The sequence below is a fragment of the Bos grunniens genome, chromosome 1 (genome assembly GCF_055505025.1).
Source record: "Bos grunniens cultivar Pamir isolate PY7600 chromosome 1, Bosgru_T2T1.0, whole genome shotgun sequence".
Lineage (NCBI taxonomy): Eukaryota > Metazoa > Chordata > Mammalia > Artiodactyla > Bovidae > Bos > Bos grunniens.
The window spans coordinates 147036920-147062902 of record NC_141165.1 but is presented as its reverse complement, the minus strand read 5'-3'; the positions used below and the strand labels follow the sequence as shown (position 1 = coordinate 147062902).

Below are 25983 nucleotides of genomic sequence, written 5' to 3'. Positions count from 1 at the left end.
GCCAGTGTCCTCTGTCCATGGGGATTCTCCAGGCAAGAATACTAGAGTGGGTAACCATGCCCTCCTCCAGGGGATCTTCTCAACCCAGGGATCAAACCCAGGTCTCCCGCATTGCAGGCCAATTCTTTACTGTCTGAGTCGCCAGGGAAGCCGTCAAAGGGCCGTGTCCTTGCAATAAATGTGTGCATGTATGTTTACTATACTGCTGTGACAAATTATTTACATCTTAGTGGGAGGTTAGATATTATTGATCTGGGGATAGAATGTGATCTTTTTTTTTGCATATTTAAAATGTCAAGTGTATGGAACTTTCCTGGAAGTCCGGTGGTTAAGACTTCGCCTTCTGATGCAGAAGATACGGGTTTGATCCCTGGTGAGCGAGCTAAGATCCCACGTGCCTCCTGGCCAAAACATAAAACAGAAGCAACATTGTAACAAATTCAATAAAGACTTTTAAAATGTTTCACATTTTAAAAAAAATCTGTAAGAACAAATTTTTAATAAAATGCCAAATGTAGAAAAAAACAGTGATGTAGCTCATGAAATGTGTATTTGAAAGAAAAATTGATGGTTTTCAATTGATTTATTCCTTCCGTAGGTCATGAGAGAGTGGGAAGAGGCAGAACGTCAAGCAAAGAACTTGCCTAAAGCTGATAAGAAGGCAGTGATCCAGGTAAACCCATCTCATATCCACCATGGAGCAGCACATGCCCACAACCCGTGTTGATGGAGTGCCTGCACCTTTTCCAGCGTCTGCTAAAACCTCATGTGCATGATTGCTCATTATTTCTCTCAAATTCAACTGTTGCTAATCAATATCTAGTAAATCAGTTGCTTAAACCCTGCCTAATATTTGCTCCCAAACAGCTTGTTATAATTCATTTCTGTAAAAGTCATATTATTACCGAAAGCCCAATTTTTATTAATAATATAGCTTTTAGGTTGCCATAGTCTCCTGCTACTTCTTCCCCATGGCCAATTTACATGATAAATTGAATTTTTGACAGGAACTCCTCTTAACATTACCTTCAGTAAACCATGAGATTATCATGGTCATTTTCTTAAAGTTTTGAGTAAGAGAGGAGTTTTCTTAACAGGCATGCAATTCAGAGTTTCGAGAATACATGTATTTATCCTGCATTATGGTTAGTCAAATCGATTTTTAGGGACCATATAAAATAATGAATTTACATTGAGAAATTATCTGGGGATGGAAAGCAGGGAAGTGAGGAGAACCCATAAAACGTGCTGAATTACTCAAAATGTTGAAATGACTGAACTCTTTGAATAGAATGAAGTATGATATCACTTTTAAAAGATTGGAACTTAGTACAGTAGCAGAATCATCTGAAGGGCTTGTTAAAACTCAGTGTTTTGTGGATGCTGCTGCCATTTCGTCACTAAGTTGTGTCTGACTCTTGGGACCCCGTGGACTGTAGCCCGCCAGGCTCTTCTGTCCATGAGATAGCCCAGACAAGAATCCTGAGTGGTTTACCATTTCCTTCTCCAGGGATCTTCCCAACTCAGGGACTGAACCCACATCTCCTGCATTGGCAGGCGGATTCCTCTTACTACTGAGCCTGTTGAGTGCATAGTTGCTCAGTCGTGTCCAACTCTTTGAGGTATCAAGGGTTGTAGCCTGCCAGGCTCCTCTGTCCATGGAATTCTCCCAGCCAGAAGACTGAAGTGGGTAGCCATTCCCTTCTCCAGGCCTTCTTCCCAATCCAGGAATTGAACCCAGGTCTCCATCTTTGCAGGCAGATTCTTTACCGTCTGAACCATCAGGGAAGGTTGGTTTACCAGAAAGGATGTTAGCTTTACCAGGAGCCATCAGGGAGCCTATTCCTTAGCTATAACTAGATGTAACATTTGCAATGCTAATTAACTTGGTGATGTTAATTAAATAATTTAAATAATTTAAAATTTAAAATAATGTAAATAAAATACTGTGTATAATTCAAGGGTAAAAAAAAAAGCCTTGAATCTGCTTCTCCATCCCATTTGTCCAGTTCCCGATTGTCACATGCCTGTGTTTGTGATGGCAGCATTTCCAGGAGAAGGTGGAGTCTCTGGAGCAGGAAGCGGCCAACGAGAGGCAGCAGCTGGTGGAGACGCACATGGCCAGGGTGGAAGCCATGCTCAACGACCGCCGCCGGCTGGCCCTGGAGAACTACATCACTGCCCTGCAGGCTGTGCCCCCTCGGGTAGGCATCCCTTCACCTCTCTGGACACAGCAGACAGTAGGCGTGGGGACATGGGGACAGAAGGCCATTAGAAAGACATCAGGAGAAATGCCAAAAGCACCCTTATTCACAGGTTCAACCTCAGCCTGTTTTATCTTGAAGGTTAAAGTGTCCCAGGGCCATCTCTGCACAATAGACACAACTTTACGCAGAGGAGTCACACGGGCTTCCCAGGGACTCACAGTGTAAGACCTGATTTGAATTGTTCAGTTGTGTCCGATCCTTCTAGACCCTGTGGACTGTAATCTGCCAGCCTCCTCTGCCCATGGGATTCTTCAGGCAAGAATACTAGAGTGGGTAGCTGTGGTCTCCTCCAAGAGATCTTCCCAACCCAAGGATCAAACCTGCATCGCTTACATCTCCTGCACTGGCAGGAGGGTCCTTTACCACCTGGGAAGCCTTGGATGATGACCATTCATAGAACTGCTGAAGTCAGGGAACCACAGTATCTGGAAGGAATTTAGATGTAATCTGGTCACGTGATGTAACTGAGATCAACAAAATCCGAGATTTGGCTAGGTCATGAGGAGTTTTCATGGAATAAGAGGAACTCACATTTCCTGCTGGTAGCAGCAGCCATATTCTCCAGGGGTAAGAGCCTTATTTGGTCATGATGTCCACAGCGGAGGAGTTTATTTGTGTTCAGGGATAAATGCCCAGAAAGGCTTACCAAGCCGTGCATGCCTAGATCTCCTCAAGGAGGCTTCAAGGAGAGCTTACATGAGATGTAAGGAACATTCTGAGCTTGAGTCTGTGTGCATTATGTCCATTTGTTCTGTCCATTACCGAGTTAGGGATTTTGAAATTCCCAACTGTGATTGTGGATTGATCCCTTTCTGATGTGATGCCCTCAGGTTTTGCTCTCTGTACTTTGAGGCTCTGGGCTTTTCATTTGTTTGTTTGTTTGGCTGCACCAGGTCTTCATTGTGGCACGAGGCATCTTGGATCTTCCTTGAGGCTTGCAAAATCTTTAGTTGTGGCATACAAACTCTTAGTGGCAGTATGTGGATCTAGCTCCCTAACCAGGGGTCAAACCCAGCCCCCTACATTGGGAGTGTGGAGTCTTAGCCACTGCACCACCATGGAAGTCCCCAGAGGCTCTGCTTTTAGGGGCATAAATATTCAGTGTTGTTACATTCTCTCTACCACCCTCCACCACAATCATTGTGAAATGGCCTCCTTTATCCATAGTCACATTGTTTGCTCTGAAATTACTGTGTCTGATATTAAGCTACTCTAGCTTTCTTTTGATTAATGTATCATCTTGTATCATTTTTCCATCCTTGAGCTTTTGTTTAGCCTATTTGTTTATATTTGAAGGGCATTTCTTGTGGGCAGCACCTACTTGGGACTTCCCCTTTAACTAAGAAGACCATTTAAATGAAATTACTGTTATGACTATGCCTAAATCTATCATCGTGCTGTTTGGTTTTAGTCCCAAGTTGTTCCTTATTCCTTTTTCTTTTTTGGCTACCTTTTGGATTAATTTAATATATTTAATGATTCTGTGTTGTATCCTTTGGTGGCTTTTAACTATAACTCTTTATTATTTTAGTCTTTGCTCAGGAATGTCTGAAAATATCTTTAGTTTACCTTTGTCTTAAAAGATATTTTTACTAGAATAGAATTCTGGGTTGAAGTTTTTCTTCAGCTGCCTTAATGATGATGCTCCATTGTCTTCTTAGTTGCATTGTTTGCAACAAAAATACTGATATCATCTTTTCTTTACTTCTCTTTAAATAATACGTCTTTTTTTTTAATCTGGCTGCTTTTAGCATATTTTCCTTTATCACTAGCTTAGAGCAATTTGATTATGTTGTAACCTGGTATATTTCAATTTGCCTTTAATCCCATTTGGCTGTTTTTCATATCATATATTATAGTTTTCACATGTAGAATGTGAATCTGGATTTTTGTTTGTTTCATGTCTTCCATATCTTTATTTAATTTTTGAACCTTTGGAATTTTTTTATCAGTTGTCAGATATTGTGACGTTCACCTTGAGAGTGCTGGGTATTTTTGGATACCTGTAACTATTCCTAATCTTCTGTTGTCCCCTTGTTTTCCTGCTTTAAATCTTTCCCAGCATCAGGATCTTTTCAAATGAGTTGTCGTATCAGGTGGCCAAAGTATTAGAACTTCAGCATCAGTCCTTCCAGTGAATACTCAGGGTTGATTTCCTTTAGGATTGACTGGTTTGATGAGAGATTGTTAGATAGTGTCACCAACTCAATGGACATGAGTTTGAGCAAACTCCAGGAGACAGTGCATGCTTCAGTCCATGGGACTGTAAAGAGCTGGACTCAACTTAGTGACTGAACAGCAAAAAAAAAAAGACTGTTTCTGAGCTTTGTTGTAGAAGGCAGTTAAATTACTTGCAAACAGAGGGATTATCAATGAAAGTTGAGTTTTTCCATCTGGATGATGGGAATAAGTACTATTTCTGACCCTGTGTGAACACCAGACACTTACCTCAAATCCTTTTGGATGATTTTTTTCCTGTGGCCTCAGTTTCCTTCACGTGTGTGAAACTAATACCCATCACTAGTCAGCTGCATCCTCATAGGGCATCCTCTCCAGATTCTCCCTCCAAACAACTCCTTCCTCTCCAGTATTCTGTCCTTTGATTGTCAGGCACCTCCATGTCTCCGGACTCCAAGTCCAAGTCTTCAGCTCTCTGGAATCTACTAGGCTCTAACTGGGTTCCCAAACCTGGAACCGTAGCCTAGAAACTCAAGGCAGTAAACATAGGCAGTCGTAGAGCTCACAGTGTTAGTTTCTAATTTCTTGGTGGTCTCTGTCCTTCACCTGATATCTGACATCTTAGAGAAATATAGTTCTAGATATTTTGTCCATTTATTGGTTGCTAGCAGGAGCAGAGTAAACGTGGTTCCCTCTACAAAATCTTGGCTGAAAGTAGAAGTCTGTATCTACATTATGTAACCAAACCAAAAAGTCACCCACTTGCATTTATTCTCCTCATTTTTATTTTTCTTTCTATACTAAGATTTAGTGCAGAAAACTCAGAGGAACCATGAAAGAGCTCCTGATACTCTTCCAGATCATGAAATAGTATTGACCTTGTTCTACCAATGACATCACTGAGATTGAGTGGCTGGTCCAGGGTGACACCATTGGTAATGGACAGGGTGGATCTGTGAATCACAGTTGACCCCTGAAGTGCCTTCCTACCAGACCAGGCTTCCTCTCAGAACAATAAGCTTTTGATGAAGAATATTCACATTAGCATTTTCATTTTCTATTCAGAAAAAAAAAAAAAACTATGTCCAAGCACTGCTCAGTAAAATTGTTTAGTATGTTTGGAGAATGAGTTCCTTAATTACACTCCCTTTTTTTTTTAATAGGACTTGATTTTGAGATCTGGGTCATCAACATCATTTGCCAGAGATAGGCAGGGTGGGGGGCGTTGAGAGCAGAACCTTCATAGCTGACATTTAGTGAAGGACTGCAGCTAAAGGTCCAATTTCTGAAGTAAGATCTTTCCTAAATGGTCATTGACAGAGCTGAAAATAAAATGAGGACTGAATGGAGTCTTTAACAAACACACATTTCAGATCTTTCAGTTCAGCCCCATCAGCCATCACAGGAAAGACTGTAACAAGAGGAATGTTTGCCAAAGCTGCTTGTGTTATCAAAGGGGATAAATTCAGATTGCTCATAATTAAGCTTGCCCTGAGTCTGTTGATCACATCATGTAGGGTTAGACATGTTTATTTGAAATGAAAATTGAAAATTGGATTAAGAAGAATTGTTTTACGGTCAGAAAAATCAGATTGTCATTGATTGAACCAAGTATTCACACTGAAGTCTTACCTACAAATACATAAAATTCTCCCATGTAATAAAACTGGGATTGTACAGAACAAAGATCAAGAATAGCTATTATTGTTGCTGTTCAGTTGCTGAGTCCAACTCTTTGCAATGCCATTACTGACCATTTCTGTTAAGTTATTGACATTGTCTGACTCTTTTATTTGAATTTTAACCTATAGCTTGACACACACTTAGCTCTGCAGTTTAGAAAATGGGAGAAAATTCTAAATCCCTTCTTAGGAGGTTTATATATTACTGTTGAAAGACATAAATCAAGAGCTTGCCAATAACTGTCTGAGGAAGATCATGTCTAGTATTGGAGTCATAAATAAAATGTTTCTGAAATCTCCCTCATATTTAATTCAGTGGCTGGAAAGTAAGAAATATTTAATAATTGTTAGTTGAATATAAGAAAATGCATTAGCCAGGTTTTTACTATAGATTCTATAGTTGATATCACCTTCTGAATAATTATCCCCTTAACCCTGACCATAAAGTGATGGTCAAATAGATGGGGAAACAGTGGAAACAGTGGCTGACTTTATTTTGGGGAGCTCTAAAATGCAGGTGGTGATTGCAGCCATGAAATTAAAACAGGCTTACTCCTTGAAAGGAAAGTTATGCCCAACCTAGACAGTATATTGAAAAGCAGAGACATTACTTTGCCAACAAAGGTCCGTCTAGTCAGGGCTATGGTTTTTCCAGTGGTCATGTATGGATGTGAGAGTTAGACTATAAAGAAAGCTGAGTGCCGAAGAATTGATGCTTTTGAACTGTGGTGTTGGAGAAGACTCGTGAGAGTCCCCTGGACTACAGGGAGATCCAACCAGTCCTTCCTAAAGGATATCAGTCCTGGGTGTTCATTGGAGGGACTAATGCTGAAGCTAAAACTCCAGTCCTTTGGCCACCTGATGTGAAGAGCTGACTCACTCACTGGAAAAGACCCTGATGCTGGGAAAGATTGAGGGCAGGAGAAGAAGGGGGCGACAGAGGATGAAATGGTTGGATGGCATCACCGACTCAATGGACAGGGGTTTGAGTAGACTCTGGCAGTTGGTGATGGACAAGGAGGCCTGGCACGCTGCAGTTCATGGGGTTGCAAAGAGTCGGACACAACTGAACAACTGAACTGAACTAAACTAACCCTGACCATATTGTACCAAATGGTCTCAGACTTTGTAAGTGGGGAGTGTGAAATAGCATGCATTGTTTATACATAGTCCCTTTGAAGCTTAAGTTTAATCCATATTTCTATTTTTTTTTAAACCCAAGCTTGAGAGTATGACGTGATGATGTATTTGTGCAACTGGAATTCCTTACTCTACCATGAATTTCATTTGTGAGTCCCAGAATCTGTGTGTTGCTTTATGTTCCAGATTTCCTTTTTTGATTAATTACATGCCTACTGACTAATATTCAGTGCCCAACCTACAAGTGCACTTTTTGAATCAGAGGAGGCCATAGCAACACACTCCAGTATTTTTGCCTGGAGAATCCCATGGCCAGAGGAGCGCCCCAGGCTACAGTCCATACATAGGGTCGCAAAGAGTCGGACACGACTGAAGTGACTTAGCATGTATATATACTTAAAATATTACAGTTGTTAAAACAGTCCATTCTTGTCCTTTCATCCTCCTCCCCCTTCCACTCCCATCCCCTGGAATATAAAAATTAGACCACAGTTGTGTCCTTTTGTATGCTCAGTCACTCAGTCTTGTCCAACTCTTTGTAACCCCATGAACTATAGCCCGCCAGGCTCCTCTGTCCATGGGATTCTCCAGGCAAGAATACTGGAGTAGTTGCCACTTCCTATTCCAGGGGATCTTCTTGACCCAGGGATGGAACCCGTGTGTCTTATATCTCCTGCATTGACAGGAAGATTCTTTACCACTAGTGCCAGCTGGGAAGCCCCACTAGGATAAACTCTTAATCTATAGAAGGCTAGTGACTCCTCTTCTAATGACAAGCTCTTCAAAATTTTCACTTCTCTATATGTTTCCTTGGAAGAAAAAAAGAGGTATACTTTTTTCCCCAGAAAAGTTAAATTCCTCTCCAAAGTTGCATCAGTTAAGTTCAGTCACTCAGTCATGTCCATTCTTTGCAACCACATGGACTGCCACACACCAGGCCTCCCTGTCCATCATCAACTCCCGGACCTTGCTCAAACTCATGTCCATCAAGTCACAATGCCATCCAACCGTCTCATCCTCTGTCGTCCCCTTCTCCTCCTGCCTTCCATCTTTCCCAGCATCAGGGTCTTTTCCAGTGAGTCAGCTCCTCACATCAGGTGGCCAAAGGACTGGAGTTTTAGCTTCAGCATCAGTCCTTCCAATGAATATTCAAGAATGATTTTCCAAAGAATGGATAGACTGGTTTGATCTCCTTGCAGTCCAAGGAACTCTCAAGAGTCTTCTCTAACACCACAGTTCAAAAGCATCAATTCTTTGGCGCTCAGCTTTCTTTATAGTGCAACTCTCACATCCAAACGTGACAACTGGAAAAACCATAGCTTTGACTAGACAGACCTTTGTTGGCAAAGCAATTTTGTTTCTGCTTTTTAATATGCTCTCTAGGTCCAAAGAGCAAGCATCTTAATTTCATGGTGGCAGTCACCATCTGCAGTGATTTTGGAGCCCAAGAAGATAAAATCTGTCACTGTTTCCATTGTTTCCCCATCAATTTGCCTTGAAGTGATGGGACTGGATGCCTTGATCTTCTTTTTTTGAATGTTGAAATTTAAGCCAGCTTTTTCATTCTCCTCTTTCACTTTTATGAAGAGGCTCTTTAGTTCCTCTTTGCTTTCTCTCATAAGGTCAGTGTCATCTGCGTATCTGAGGTTATTGATATTTCTCCCGGCAGTCTTGATTCCAGCTTGTGCTTCATCCAGCCCAACATTTCACACGATATATTCTGCCTTTCCTTCTCCAGGGGATCTTCCCAACCCAGATATCAAACCCAGGTCTTCCACATTGCAGGCAGATTCTTTACCAGCTGAGCCACAAGGGAAGCCCAGGAATACTGGAGTGGGTAGCCTGTCCCTTCTCTAGCGGATCTTCCCCACCCAGGAATCGAACCAATGTCTCTTGGATTGCAGGTGGATTCTTTACCAACTGAGCTATCAGGGAAGCCCCAATGTACTCTGCATATAAGTTAAATAAGCAGGGTGACAATATACAGCCTTGAATACTCCTTTCCCAATTTGGAACCAGTCCATTTTTCTATGTCCGGTTCTAACTGTTGCTTCTTGACCCGCATACAGATTTCTCAGGAGGCAGGTCAGGTGGTCTGGTATTCCCATCTCTTTAAGAATTCTTTACAGTTTGTTATGATCCACACAGTCAAAGGCTTCGGCATAGTCAATAAAGTTGCATCACACGTGGTTAACCTTCCATCACCCTTGGAGGCCTTTAACCTACTGAACATATGTACTACTTTAAACTAAATCATCACCAAATGTAGGACTTTGGCTTCTTACTTTAACAGAGCTCAAATTTAAGCAACTCCTGGCTTCATGAACTATTGACTTACATACTGTGTGAGCCTTCCCTCCTGTAATTGGCAGGGTCTACTTCATAGATGGAGAAAAGATTATTATATTGCCTGACTGTTCAAAATCCTCTGTAATCTGAAGAGAAACTAGACTTACGTGGGATCCTGTACAGATAAACCAAAGCCTGCATGCATGCTAAGATGCTTCGGTTATGTCTGACTCCTTGCAACCCCATGGACTTTAGCTCGCCAGGGTCCTCTGTCCGTGGCATTCTCCAGGCAAGAATACTGAAGTGGAATGCCATGCCCTCCTCCAGGGAATCTTCCCAACCCAGGGATTGAAGCCACATCTCTTGCATCTCCTTCACTGGCAGGTTTTTTACCACTAGGCCACCTGGGAAGCCCAAAAGGCTGCATGGTAATTTCTGTTTAAAATAAACTTGCTGTCGTAGGCTTAGATCTGGAAAAATTTAGGAGCGCCTAATTATTGTGGACTGAAATGTGGTTTTGAAGATGAGAGACAAAAAACTGAAGCTTTCTTTGTAATTCTAAAATTTTGGGTGTCTTTACAGATAGTCAGTCTAAATCTTCTGTTAGAAAACATCCATTCATATGTATCTGTCTGTCTATCTGTATGTCTGTGTGCCAGAAGTGGTTTTTTTCCCTGTGTCTCATGAAATATCTTATCTGTACTAAATGTGAATACTAAATACTACATTGCAGCCATTTTATCCATACTAAACTTAATTTCATGCTTGTATCTGATGCTTCATACTCAGACTCTTGACATTTAATTGAGAGAAAAAAAAACTGGCAGTTTCTTTAGCACCTGTTCGCTTTCCTTCCTCATTTCTTTTCCTTTTATTTTTTTCTTTTGACTGAAGTGTAGTTGACTTACATTATATTAATTTCAGGTACAAAACATAATAATGTGTTTTTTATTCTTTATAGATTGTATATCATACAGTTATTCTAATATTACTGACTGTGTTCCACATGTTGTGCATTACATCTCTGAGACTGTTCCTTTTACAACTGGAAGTTTCTACCTAGTAATCTCCTTCACCAAGTTCACCCATTCTTTCTCTCCTCCTGCTGGGGACCATTCATTTTCTCTCTGTATCTGTGAGTCTGTTTCTGTTTTGCTGTATTTGCTGATTTCTTTTGTTTTGTTGGATTCCTCATATAAGTGAAAACCACAGCATTTGTCTTTGGTTTATTTCACTAAGTGTAAAATGCCCTCTCTCCCGCCCAGGCCCATCCTTGTTGTCACAAATGATAAAATTTCATTATGTTTTGTGGCTGATATTACTGTGTGTGTGTGTATACCACATGTTCTTTCTCTAGTCTCTGGCACTTAGGTTTCTTCTATATCTTGGCTATTGCACATAAGGCTTCTGCGAACAATGTAGTGCATGTATCTTTCCAAAGTAGCGTCCTCATTTCCTTTGTATAGGGCTTCCCTTGTGACTCAGTTGGTGACGAATTTGCCTGTAATGCAGGAGATGCAGATTCAGCCCCTGGGTCAGGAAGACCCCCTGGAGGAGGGCATGGCAATCCACTTCAGTATTCTTGCCTGGAGAATTCCATGGACAGAGGAGCCTGGTGGGCTACAGTCCATGGGATCACAAAGAGCCGGACACGCCTGAGCGACTAACACTTTCACTATTATATCTTTTGTATAAATATCGAAGGGTCAATCACTGGATCATATGGTAAATCCATTTTTAATTTTTTGAGAAATCTGCACCCTGTCTTCCATAATGGCTCTACCAATTCACACTCCCAGTAACAGCATACTAGATCAGTTCAGCCAAATGTTAAATTTTGTTGAGATTCCTGAAATGTCTTCATACAATTCTTTACTGAATTCTTTGTGAGATTTACCATTAAGAAGCATGGTTTTTTCCCTACATTGAGATTTTGCTCAATGCTATTATGCAGACTTTAACATTAGGGTAATATGTGTTTGATAAGAAAGTAGCAATTGTTGGAGAAAATAAAGGCCAGCAATTTTTTTTTAAAAAGGACAGTAATTGGTTGGTGTGTCATGGCAGGCAAACTAGTGACAGCATGAGGAAGTGCCAGCTAAGTCAGTCAATATAATGGATAAAGTGAAAAGTCATTTGCTGAGATCTTAATACATGAAGGCATTGAGGGAAATGAGTTTGACATTCCACCTTCAAGTTTTGAGTATAATCGGAATTTTGTAAAGCTGATCAGAATGTACTTAAAAGACTGCCAGCTTGAAAATCATCTTTGGGAAATGTAACTACCCTGTACTTTATATATTCTCCATTCATTTCTTTTTAGTTGAGATTTGTAAAAATTGGTAAGCACAAGGGAACTTGTTAACTTGAGAGCGTTTAAGGACACACTTCATATCAAATGGTTGGTAGAAAGACAAATGGGAGAGTTTGCATTTATTAGACAAAGTCCTATAAACTATGCTGTGTGGTTTGCATGCTATTCTGGAAAAGCCTGTCAGTATTACCTCTTTACCTTGCTTTGAATCTTTACCAAGCTGAATAAAGAGATCTGACTAAAGACCAGTGGGAAGTGTGTGGTGAGAGACAATAGTGTTTTCTGTTCTTAATTGAATTTGAATTAAGTATATAGAAAGATAAGAAGTGTTTAAGCAAGGCATGAGCTTGAAAGCTGTCGTGTGCCTCTGAGTCCATGTTCATCACCCAGATTCCCTCCATGGCACAGCCCTACTTAGTCATGGCTTCTAAGTCAAAACAGCTTTTTATCCAACGCTGTCAAACAGACAGTACTGGGATATGTCATATTTTGCTCTAGCAAAAGTTGCATGTGCTGTGCCATGCTAAGTCTCTTCAGTCATATCCAACTCTTTGTCACCCCATGGACTGTAGCCCACCAGGCTCCTCCGTCCTTGGGCTTCTCCAGGCAAGAATACTGGAGTGGGTTACCGTGCCCTCTTCCAGAGGATCTTCCCAACCCAGGGATTACACCCATGTCTCTTATGTCTCCTACATTGGCTGGCAGGTTCTTTACCATACCTATTTTTGTTCATTCTTAAAAACCCATTCAGTTCAGTTCAGTAGCTCAGTTGTGTCTGACTCTTTATGACCCCATGGACTGCAGCATGCCAGGCCTCCCTGTCCTTCACCAACTTGCGGAGTTTACTCAAACTCATGTCCATTGAGTCAGTGATGCCATCCAGCCATCTCATCCTCTGTTGTCCCCTTCTCCTCCCGCCTTCAGTCATTCTCAGCATCAGGGTCTTTTCAAAAGAGTCAGCTCTTCGCATCAGGTAGCCAAAGTATTGGAGTTTCAGCTTCAACATCAGTCCTTCCAATGAATATTCAGGACTGATTTCCTTTAGGATGGACTGGTTAGATCTCCTTGCAGTCCAAGGGACTCTCAAGAGTCTTCTCCAATACCACAGTTCAAAAGCATTAATTCTTTGGGCTCAGCTTTCTTTGTAGTCCAACTCTCACATCCATAAATGACCACTGGAAAAAAACATAGCTGTGACTAGACGGACCTTTGTTGGCAAAGTAATGTCTCTGCTTTTTAATGTGCTGTCTAGGTTAGTCATAACTTTCCTTCCTAGGAATGTCTTTTAATTTCGTGGTTGTAGTCACCATCTGCAGTGATTTTGGAGCCCCAAAAAATAAAGTCAGCCACTGTTTCCACTGTTTCCCCATCTATTGGCCATGAAGTGATGGGACCAGATGTCATGATCTTCGTTTTCTGAATGTTGAGCTTTAAGCCAACTTTTTCACTCTCCTCTTTCACTTTCATCAAGAGGCTCTTTAGTTCTTCTTCACTTTCTGCAATAAGGGTGGTGTCATCTGCGTATCTGAGGTTAGTGATATTTCTCCTGGCAGTCTTGATTCCAGCTTGTGCTTCATCCAGCCCAGTGTTTCTCATGATGTTTTATTTTAAAACCCATAATGAAGACATAAATATTTCAGTTTTTTGAAGAAATTCATTGTACATTATTTAATAATCCAGCAGCTACTTAATGTCTGGTCTTACAGTTATCTGCTCTACAGAACAGATAGCAATAAGAGATCCTCTCCCTAGAAACTCGCATGTGTGCACACAAAATTGCACATGGGTTTCAGGAAGTTCACTCGTTTTAGGAAGCTCCTCCATGGATCAGTTTAAAGGTCCTAGGTTATATTTGGATTTCTGTAAGTGTAGGGGAGCAAAATTTACCACCCCGGAATGTGTCTCTTTGGCACGAGGATTAACTTAGGCTGATTATTTTTGAGACCCAAAAGACTCAGGAAGAATCTTTGAGCTTCCTTGTACCTCAGTGCCTAAAAGAATATAGACAGAGGACCTGTTTGAGGGAGGGAGTTGTCACCATAGATAACTGGAGTATGAACTAGGTGCATAGACACAGAGGAAAATCTGTTAAAATTCTTCTGTGTCCCATTGCTTCTGCATGGCCCAGCAAACACTTGTCTACCAAGCATTTGATTTCTTTCCCCCTCCTCCGTGTTAATTGCCTTCCTCCCCTTTGAAGTCCCAAACCTCCAACATCCTCTTGTCTGTAGCTGAGAGTAGTATTTAAGGTGGGGCTTTCTGTCATTTTGGTGTATTACTCAGTTTTCCTGGGTCTCTCCCATGTATACATGTTTTTCAACTTCTGTTTGATTTTCCTCCTCTTAATCTGTCTCATGTCAATTTAATTCTTAGATCAGCCGGAATAACCTGGAAGCCTAGAAGAAAATTTCTTCCTCCCCAACATAAGCTTTATCTTGAGTTTCCTTATACTATTTCTAGCAAGTCAGAGCCCTGTGGTTAGATCAAGGGTGGTTAGGTAGTATGAGAAGAGGGTGAAATTGAAATAAATATACATGTGCCTATCTTTGAACATGGTGTAGCCAGTTAGAGGATTTGTGAAGTAAAAATGCCAAAATCTAAGTGTGAATATACAAGATTGAAGCATACTGCTGCAACTCTCTCTTAAGAAGTCAAGACTGTGTCACAGTTGGCGTTTGTCAGATGATCAGACCACTTGACAAATCTTCCCAAGGGTCTGGTATTTTAAAACATCTTTTGTTTACGATTTCTTCAACTCTGTGGGCTTTGCTGTCTGGGTTGCATTAATAATCCTGTTCATCGTTAAGTGCTTCAATATGTCTCACTGAGTAACTAAATAAGAATTGAAGACATACAAGTCCAAACAATTCCTGGCCCCTCTTTGCTCGCCGGTCAGCAGATCCAAGCTCTGTATCCAATGGATCTAAGCTGATCCAAAAACCAGGCCCTAAATTTCAGTTCTATGTGTTGTCTTCACTAATGTGTAGCTTGGGTCTGTGTAACTAAGGGAAGAACTACTTACTCTCAGTACTCCGACACCAAATATATGGGAAGTTTTCCCTCACGTGAAAGAATTCTGATATCACAAGCCCTACTTCATGTAGATCCCCATGGGTTAAGGGTTCAAAGCCAGTCACAAATCCCAGATTTTCACCTTGTATTTCTGATGGACTAGCTGTAAGTCGGTGGGGGGGACCCTCCTCAAATTTGATAATTCCCTGGAACAACTCACAGTAAGAACTGTATTTACTCCTAGCAGTTTATTAAAAAGGATAGGACTCAGGAACAGCCATATGGAAGAGACTATAGAGCAAGGTATGTGGGGAAGGGGTATGGAGTCTGCACGCCCTCTCCAGGCATGGTACCCTCCTCACACCCTAGTGTGTTCTCCAACCTGGAAGCTCTCTGCATTCCGTTCTTAAGGGATTTTTGGTGGCGAAGGTTCCAATAGATAACCATGAATGATTAAGTCATTGACCACTGGTGGTTAAACTCAATCTGCAGCCCCTGTCCCCTCCCTGGAGGTCAGATAATCTGGCCAAAAGCTACAACCCCTGTAATCACAGGGTTGGTTCCTCCAGCATCCAGTTCCCATCCTCCAAGAGTCACCTCGTTAGCACATGAAGCACCCTCCAAGAGTCTAATAAGCTCTCCTGTCTGGAATCAAAGACTAAGACCAAATATTAAAACAAAAGATGCTCTGGTCACCAGATTTTACAAGGGCATTAGGAGCTCTGTGTCAGGAACTGGGGGCAGAGACCAAACATGTATTTCTTCTTATGTCATAGTAACTAAAATAAAATAAGTTATTTCTGAGAACTAGCAAACTATCCCAGAAAAAAAATTATGAAACCTACCAGATTTGACAAATAGTCCAAATGCCCCTCATTTGTGAATGACAGGATTAAAACCACCCTTATTTTCTATATTTTAGAGTAGAGTATAAACACCTGTCTTTAATTTCCAAGTTTGCCATTTTACAGCTTGGAACAAGTGGCTTAATTAGGAAGATCTTCTCTTCCGTTTGCAGATTGGGGTTAATTATTCTACTCTTTTTGCGATTAACATTGTTCTAGCTTTTTGTTAGCTATAATTAGAAGAACAAAGGGATTAATCTAAAGTTGAGATGAGACTGTGAAGTACAAAGATACTTGGATCCCCAAGAAGAGAAAGCTTGTTAGGATAGAATATATAGAGGCTTTGGTACCTTGTCCCTACTCGGAAGTCATCCGCCTTCTTGTGGAGGAGGGAAAGGATGTGGGATGGCCTTGCCTGAGTCCTGCTGTGCTCTGTTACGACATGGGAAGCCAAACAGTAATCTGGATATACTGGGAGGGAGTGTACCTAGTGCCTCCATATTACCAAAGCTGGAGGAAACACGGAATGGAGCCTGTCATGAGAATTTATCCCATTGCTCCTGTTGCTTGTACAAGACTTCTATGTTCAACCCGACATAGAATTGTCATTCACCTTTTTATACCATGTTAAACTGCAAAAAGCATTTATGTGCTCTTCTGAAGCAAGGAATAGGCATGGATTTTGCAGCAGACTTAAACATTTAATTCAGCTGAAAGCACAGCAGGTAAAGAATCTGCCAGGTTCAATTCCTGATTCAGGAATGTCCCCCTGGAAGAGGGCATGGCAACCCTCCCCAGTATTCTTGTCTGGAGAATCCCATGGACAGAGAAGCCTGGCCGGCTATAGTCCGTAGGGTCGAAAAGAGTCAGGCACGACTGAGCACGGGGCAAAGACAGACAGCCCTAGCTTTAAAGATGAACACAGCTGTGATCCAAAGGTTCTAGTGGAAGCTCCCCAAGGGTGTTTTTGTTCTTCTGGTTTTTCTTGCAACAGTGAGAATGCCTGTGAAATGCTGAGGGAGGTCTACCAAGGCAGAATAAACTCAACCAAGACCATCTCGAGCCGAAAGAGGTTTAACTCTCTTAAAGGTGTTTTTCAAATCTGCCCACAGAGATTTTATACATTTTACATTTATGTGCCCAAGATAGCCCAAAGTCCAAGATGTAGAACTATGAAAATAATGGCCCTGAACCTCCTTGTGAAAACAGGAGAGAACTGCTTTTTCTTGATAGGTGATTAACTTCCCCAGTCACGGTCTTGAAAACCACTAGGGTGTAATTTAATGCTCCAGGAAAGGATTTTCTGAATAAGTCCCTTGTGACCTGGAAAGGTTAGGGTGCTTCCCCATAAAGTGACTCATTTACTTCCTTCTTTTTGGCAGGATTATGCTTGGGGCTTTTAAAGGCTCTTGACAGATCATTCCCTCCCATCAGGAGATGGTTTCAGGCACAAGTATCTGCTATGATAAAAGGCCAGATTTCTACTTCAGACATAATGCTATGAAGAGGCACGGTGGGGCTGAATGGTCATGTTTTAATGTACCTCCCATATGAATTGTGGAATCGAAAGCTACCCACTCAGATGTGATTGGCATTGAGTTGAGTGTGTATGATTGATTCAAAATCCATGGATACCAAATTTATAAAATTGCATAAAAGAACCAAGTTTAAAAGTCAATACATGTGAGAAGTGGATATATTAATTTTTTTAATTACCTATTATAGGAAAGGGCTTCCCTGGTGGCTTAGTGGTAAAGAATCCACCTGCCAAGGCAGAATGTGCAAGTTCCTTCCCTGTATCAGGGAGATCCCCTGGAGAAAGAAATGGCAAACCACTCCAGTATTCTTGCCTGGGGAATCCCTTGGACAGAGGAGCCTGGCAGGCTGCAGTCCATGGGGTCACAAAAAAGTCAGACACGACTAAGCAATTAAATAACAACAATTACAGGGGGAAAGCTGTGAAATTTCTTACAAAATTCCATACATCAGCCTGACATCAAAACCCACACCACAAGAAAATAACCAATACCATCTTTTGAAATCAAGGAAATGAATCTTATTGACATTAGTTTGAATATGCTGTAGTCTATGAAATATTTTCTGAGAAGAAAACAGCTCTCTGAAGGACCCCAACATACAGGGAAGATAGATTGATATGTACCATGAAAATTTGGAATGCAACTCTTCTTGGTTTAGAGATACTGTGAAGGATATATTTTGCTGCTGAAACTACTTATGCAGTTATATTTAGCTCTGGGTTATTCATTAATTTAATTAGCATTTTTTGACAACCAAATTGTGCCAGGAGCAAGAGCTGGCGATATGTTACTCTGTCTTTCCAAGAGAGGGAGATGGTTAATGCTCCAAAATGTAAATCTTCTATTTTCAGATTAAGTATAATCCATTTTAGTAAGGCCTACTCAATCCTTCAGTCGTGTCCAACTGTTTGGAACCCCATAGACTATAGCCTTCCATGGACAGAGGAGCATGGCAGGCTACAGTCCATAGGGTTGCAAAGAGTCAGATACGACTGAAGCAACTGAGCATACACACATACACTCTTAATCTTGAAGAAATTTCTTTTTGAAATGATGTTAATTCAGTGTGATTGTGAAGTGAATTTAATGCATGTTGAAAAGGGCCACATCTGATGCAAATAGATACTCTGTAATTATGGACTAAGCACTCTTGCAGAAACAATAGTGACAATAAAAAAGGATTGAGTATAATTAGTCCCCCGGGCAGATCTTTTCCTTTTATTATCTCTGTTCTTTGCTATAAATTTTAATAATAAGATTAGCCATTCAATGGCAATATAACCAGATTGCGGTATTAATACATAGAACATCTGTACTGTAAAATGAGAGAAATTTGCAGGAAAAAAATGTTATTATAGAAGATGTAAAGAGAATGAATGAAATTATATGCATAGAGGTTAAAAACATGCTTCTTAATCTCTGCTTACTGTCAATATCCTTATGATGAGCCACTGAATTCTTAAGCTAGTTTTTCTAAACATCTGAATAATCCTGTCTTAAATGTAAGGATTATGACAATAGAAATAGTTACTTTAATAGAATATATTTCTATACAGATATCAGATATTTTTCCTATCATTTCTGTGTGAATGTTTCTGCACTTTTAATTAAAATTTTAAATTATTCACCTTTGTCCTAAGATGATGAAATAAAAATCCCTAAACAATGGAAGGTTCCTGTTATACTACTATTCTGCCTAAAAGTTGTAAAGACTGTTACTCCTGTATTTAAATGAAACATGCATGAATCATATATCAGAAGCAGAATTCTTTTTCTTTCCTTTTTTTTAACTAAAGCAAATGGAAATAGAAAGGTACAGGGGAATGTTATTTTTCTTTCTTACTTAAAATAGCATTTGTTTTTGAAGTGTCAACATAACTGCCATTTTATTTAGGATGCTTCATCTGCCTACTCCAACGTAATGACTAATCTGATTTTTATATTTTTCATTTCTTAACATGGTCTTTAGAAATATGTTTCCAAACAGAATCTTGTCATTCATTTAATGAGGGACCTCAGAGTGTCTTTCTGAAAAGCATCCTGAATTCTCCTGTCCTGAGGTGTAGGCAGTGGGAGGGAAAGGCTGGTGTCTGTATAGATGCCCACACGATGTGTATCTGAGCTCACATAAACAGTGATGAGGTCACGGCGTACCCTGGGCTCTAGAGTACAAAGCTTTGTTCTGTGCTCCAAGAGCTTTGTTCCTGGGCAGAGAGAGGCCTGGACTATCCTGAGAGCCTGGTGTGCTACTGTTTCATTGTCAAGCTCTAGGGATTTGGGGTGGGGGGAAGTTAGGAATATATTTCTGAATGTATTTCTGAAGCATATAAAGAAATGCCGGTATCAAATGAGATAAGCAATTGTAAACGTGTGAACATATTCACAATTTAATTATCCATTTTAGTAGAAGATAAGGATGGATTTAGAATTAGAATCTGTGAATGTCACAAAAGCCTAACTTCTCATTAATGCCTTTAATCTTTTTCCGGTAATACTAAACAGATTGACAGAGGACCTTTCTATCTTGCTATTTCTCCTCCCTGCATCTGAGGCATTAGCTAAAGCACAGCAGAATGCCAAAAACCAAGGATGGCATTTCCAAGATTGAATAAATCTGGATGATTTTCAACACAATTAAAAGGGCAGGTATTAGTGTGTCCCAAAAGAATATTATCTGCACTTGTAAGAACTGGAAATCCAGGCGAGGACATCTAGAACAGACTCTTAATTTCTAACTATTCAGCAGCCTCTTTTGGTTTTCAGCTCTATAGGTTACTTTGTGGAATGGTCCTTTGCATGGTCCATTTTGGAGTTTCCTTGAAAGGCAGGATCATGTAGTGATCCGGAGATTGACCTGTAGAGCCAGAGTTGGTCTACCTGTTCTTGGCTCTACTCCCGACTAGTTCTGTGACTAAATGTAACCAGCTTCATAGCCCGTTATCTCCCTTGTGCCTTGTTAGGTTCATCAATGAAATGGGTTGACCAGCTGTACCTCTGTCATACGGTTGATAGGAAGATTGTGAATCACTGTGCATGAACTCCCTGAAGCACTGTCTTATTCATATAAGCAGTCAATAAATGTTGAACTGCCATTGCTTAGACAAGAGAAATAAGGGGAGGCAAGACTGTAGAAAAAATGTTTACTGAGTAGCTACTGTGGATGCAGCATTATGCTGAGTAACTAACACAATATTTTTTTTTTTACTGTTCAACAAGGCCCCACTTATATAAAATAATTTTATAAAAATAGTATGTAAATATATTTGCAGTGTTGATACAGTTTTGTCTCCTACTGATAGAATAATGGTTTTAAGTTTCTTCGTGCTGTTTTACATACCCCAATTATCCTCAGAGAAGGTATATAATTTTATTTAATTTTAATTTTGAGATATTAAAAATGTGTACACTACAAAGAGTAGTATGAAAATATGTTTTTAAAATATAGATTATGTATCCATCACCCAAATATAAATTATTATCATATTGGTACATTTGCATCAGTTCTTCTTTTCACCATTGAAATGATTCTTTAATGTAATTGTTATATTATATCAGAGTATTGTTGACTGGGGACTTCCCTGGTGGCTCAGTGGTAAAGAATCCTCCTGCCAATGCAAGACACACAGGTTCAATCCCTGAGTCGGGAAGATCCCCTGGAGAAGGGAATGGCAACCCACTCTAGTATTCTTGCCTGGGAAATTCCATGGATAGAGGGCCTGGCGGGCTACACTCCAGGGAGTCACAAAAGAATTGGACACAACTGAGCAACTAAAGCAACAACAATTGTTGATTTACAGTGTCATGTTAGTTTCAGTAACAAACAACGTTTTCATCCCCATGTGTGCCTATGAAAGATCGTTATCTCAGTGGCACAGATGAGGAAACTGAGGCTTAGGTAGTTTGAGACTCATGTTTATTTTTAAATTGATGTTAAGGTTAATAACCACAGGTGGGAGTCTGTGCCGTTTGTGGTGACAGGGGAAAAAAGCGGGGGGTTGGGGAAGAGACTCAAATGTCAGTTATTAGAATTTAGCTTCAAGCATCAAGACCAATTTGGAGCCGTTACATCCTGGCACCCATGCTTGGGGGTGACAGTCCTGAGGACCACATGCCTTGTAGAAACGTTTATAGGTGACTGACTACCAAAAAAGAAAGAAGAAAAGAGAGTTATGATGAAAAGTAATCCTTATGGTCACTTGAAGCATTTTTTGCTATGTGAGCTCATAAAGAAAAAAAGTTCTATTGTCTTCAAAACAACAAAGCCTTTTCAAGAATTAAAAAATGAAACTGAGCAACTGAGAAACCATATTCAGCCAAGTAGTTGCACCAGTAAGAGGCTGGGGCGTCTTGGATGACTGCAATTATTTGCAGTCCTGTCTGTATCCAACCTTGGAAGTATGACTGCAGTAGAACTAAAGGAGTTTCTTAGGCCTTGGTGCTGAATAAAGGAGCAAGTGTGAAGGGCATGCAATATCCTGTTTGCTCAATCCTGTGTATAAAATATCCATCACATTCAACAGTACTCAGCCTTTGATTTCTGACCTCAAAATTACCTTTTCCAAACGAGTTTGTATAAACTTGGGCTTCCCTGATGGCTCAGATGGTAAAGAATCCACCTGTAATACAGAAGACCTAGGTTCGATCCCTGGGTCGGGAAGATCCCCTGGAGAAGGGTACGGCTACTCACTCCACTATTCTTGCCTGGAGAATTCCATGGACAGAGGAGCCTGATGGGCTAAGGTCCATGGAGTCACAAAGAGTCAGACACGACCGAGCAACTTTGATTTTGTATAAACCTATCGCCTTTTACATGTGTATTATCAGTGGAGTTTGTCAATTGTTATTTCTTTTACTGCTTTTCTCCTTTTAAAAAGATTTAAAAGATCATTCTCTAATTTGTAGGGTAAACCAAATTTCACAGTAGCAATGACAATTATAATGATGGGCTGCCAAACACTATGTTTCAAGCTGTGATGTCTGCCTTTTTTGGAGATTATGGAGAAGCACATTGCTTCCAGGATAAACGGAAGAAAGAAGGCAGATGAGCCCAGGTTTACTTTCTTTCTGTTGTGTTTATTTATTTGTTTTCTTAAGTGTAGGAGTGTCGCCTGTGGAAGGCATGAAAGTGAAAGTTGCTCACTCGTGTCCGACTCTTTGTGACCCCATGGACTATACAGTCCATGGAATTCTCCAGGCCAGAATACTGGAGTGGGTAGCCTTTTAGCCTTTCCCTTCTCCAAGGGATCTTCCCAACCCAGGGATCAAACCCAGGCCTCCAGAATTGCAGGGAGATTCGTTACCAGCTGAGCCACAGGGAAGCCCAAGAATACTGGAGTGGGTAGTCTGTCCCTTCTCCAGCAGATCTTCCCAACCCAGGAATCGAATCGGCGTCTCCTGCCTTGCAGGCAGATTCTTTACCAACTGAGCTATCAGGGAAGGCATGGAAGCCAATTCAGAGCAGGCTCTCTGAGTCAAGCACTCTCTATCATGTGTGATTCTTAATACAGAAAGACCAAACCTGGCCCTTGAGAGGCTCACAGTTGAAGAGGGCAGTCAGAAACACATAACACTCCTCTGTTCTTGGAATTCCCCAGGTAAGAATCCTGGAGTGGGTAGCCATTTCCTTCTCCAGGGGATCTTCCCGACCTAGGGATCCAACCAGGTCTCCTGCATTGCAGGCAGGTTTTTTACTGTCTGAGCCATCAGGGAAGCCCATATTATTTAATAGGTTGTATTAAATGCAATAATGAGGGTTTGCAAAGCATTTCCTGGGAGCACAAGGAAAGGATACCTACCACTTTTGCCTGGGATGTCAGGGAAGTGGCCCCACAGTTAAGCAACAGGAGACAGGGAGGCACATTCCATAAAGTATTGGGAAACACACACACACCATCTCTGCAAATAAAATCTGTACCTTCCAACTGATTTTCAGGGCACCATAGGTTAATAATAACTGCTGCTGCTGCTGCTAAGTCACTTCAGTCATGTCCAACTCTGTGTGACCCCATAGACAGCAGCCCACCAGGCTCCCCTGTCCCTGGGATTCTCCAGGCAAGAACACTGGAGTGGGTTGCCATTTCCTTTTCCAATGCATGAAAGTGAAAAGTGAAAGTGAAGTTGCTCAAGTCCCGTCCGACCCTCAGAGACCCCCATGGACTGCAGCCTACCAGGCTTCTCCATCCATGGGATTTTCCAGGCAGGAGTACTGGAGTGGGGTGCCATTGCCTTCTCCGTAATAATAACTAGATATACCCAAATGGCCAAAATTCTATTTCTGACATGGACTTCCACAGGTAATTTTGGTTTATTTTAATGAAGAGGAAGCATGTATCTTTGGAAATTGTTTTTAAAACTCACATAGTGTAATGCATGTAGCAGTAGAATTGTTAAAGACAGAGAAAGTAGACCTTGTCCTTTTTTAAAAAAAAATAAGGATGAATGCTTTCAAGTAAGACTGGAATAAAAATGGAATGGAACCAATTAGAAAAAAAATAGAAGCACTTAAGAAGAAACTTAATTGTTGCTGAAAGAATTAGAATCTAATCTCATGGAAAGATTTTAATTAAACTCCAGAGTAAAATAAAACATTGGCCTTTCTCCTAGGAAAATATGATGTCTCTTAGAATTTATCAACTATTCCTTGGCCTGCAAATCAGTGGTGATTGTCTGTTATTTTTCTCATTTTGATTATTACATGTTACTGATGGTAGGATTATTTGTGCAGCAATAACTGCTGAGACAACCACTCAGTTCAGTTCAGTCACTCAGTCGTGTCCAGCTCTTTGCAACCCCATGGACTGCAGCACGCCAGGCCTCCCTGTCCATCAGCAACTCCCAGAGTTTACTCAAACTCATGTCCATTGAGTCAGTGATGCCATCCAACCATCTCATCCTCTGTTGTCCCCTTCTCCTCCTGCCCCCCAGTCTTTCCCAGCATCAGAGTATTTTCAAATGAGTCAGTTCTTTGCATCAGGTGGCCAAAGTATTAGTTTCAGCTTCAGCATCAGTCCTTCCAGTGAACATTCAGGACTGATTTCCTCTAGGATGGACTAGTTGGATCTCCTTGCAGTCCAAGGGACTCTCAAGAGTCTTCTCCAACACCACAGTTCAAAAGCATCAATTTTTCGGTGCTCAGCTTTCTTTAAAGTCAGACTCTCACATCCATTTCTAGTAGTCATGTATGGATGTGAGAGTTGGATATGAGACAGTCATTAAAACTGTACAAATAGAAATGTAGTCTCAAGTGCCCCTGTATATTTGGGTGGGAAAACGGGAAGGACCTACGTTAAATCTGACAGATCCAGAATCAACTCTCTGGGCTTCTCTGGTGGCTCAGGGGTTAAGAATCCACCTGCCGATGCAAGGGACACCGGTTTGATCCCTGATCCCCGAAGAGCCCACGTGCCTCAGAGCAGCTAAGCCCAAGGGCCACAGTTAATGAGCCTGTGCTCTCGAGCTCAGGAGTCACAACTGCCCCTGAAGCCCACATGCCCACAAGCTTGGGCTTGACCACAAGAGAAGCCACCGCTATAAGAAGCTTGCACACTGCACCTAGAGAGTAGCCTAAGCAGCAACAAAGACCTAGCATGGCCACAAATTTTTTAAAAATCCACTCTCCTTCAGTAACAGAAGGCTCTGTGTTTTAAAAGGAATTGTTAACAAGGACAGCCATCATCAAGCTTTTTAAAAATCCACTTTCCTTCCACAACAGAAGGCGCTATTTTAAAAGGAATTGTTAACAAGGACAGCCATCATCGTATGTGTCAAATGCTAAATGCTCTTATAGAAATGAAAAATGGCCAATTGAATAAGGAATTACCTAGGAAGAGGGGAGTGGAGAATTATTTGAAAAGGAGAATTGCCAAAAAAAGAGGGAAAAAAAATGACTCACAGTGCTTTCACATCAGGGGATGAATTAGTGGACCCTCTGACCCCAAAGCGTTTAGAAAAACCAATATTTTGAATCTGAACTTTTTTTTTTTCATTTTTGCCCCCTACAGCCTCGTCACGTGTTCAATATGCTAAAGAAGTATGTCCGTGCCGAACAGAAAGACAGACAACACACCCTAAAGCATTTTGAACATGTTCGCATGGTGGATCCAAAGAAAGCTGCTCAAATCCGATCCCAGGTAAGCACAAAGTGTGGTAGTCATGCCACTTGGACAATTCAGTGTCCTTGCTCTTTGAATTGAATCTTTAGGTATTCCCGGAGTAGCCATGGTGTTGGACCTCTATAGCAAGAGTCCTTTAATACCTGGGAAATTCTAGAGGCTTGTCCTAGGGCAGCATGAGATTTGGCACTTCCTGAGTTATAAAAATTTTGTTTTCACAGACAACTAGTCAATCTGATCACACGGACCACAGCCTTGTCTAACTCAATGAAACTAAGCCATGCCGTGTGGGGCCACCCAAGACGGGCAGGTCATGGTAAAGAGGTCTGACAGAATGTGGTCCACTGGAGAAAGGAATGGCAAACCACTTCAGTATTCTTGCCATGAGAACCCCATGAACAGTATGAAAAGGCAAAATGATAGGATACTGAAAGAGGAAATCCCCAGGTCAGTAGGTACCCAATATGCTACTGGAGATCAGTGGAGAAATAACTCTAGAAAGAATGAAGGGATGGAGCCAAAGCAAAAACAATACCCAGTTGTGGATGTGACTGGTGATAGAAGCAAGGTCTGATGCTGTAAAGAGCACTATTGCATAGGAACCTGG

General features: G+C 41.1%; 1 protein-coding gene across 8 annotated transcripts in view; it reads left to right on the top strand.

Moving 5' to 3' along the window:
- Positions 1-25983, top strand: part of APP (amyloid beta precursor protein) — a 311691-nt gene that overhangs the window by 212384 nt on the left and 73324 nt on the right. For all 8 annotated transcript variants that reach the window (XM_086412582.1, XM_086412572.1, XM_086412568.1 and 5 more), the window contains 3 exons: positions 599-673; positions 2046-2204; positions 25266-25394. In XM_086412582.1, coding sequence (XP_086268708.1) covers positions 599-673; positions 2046-2204; positions 25266-25394 — 363 coding nt within the window. The remainder of the gene's footprint in view (positions 1-598; positions 674-2045; positions 2205-25265; positions 25395-25983) is intronic.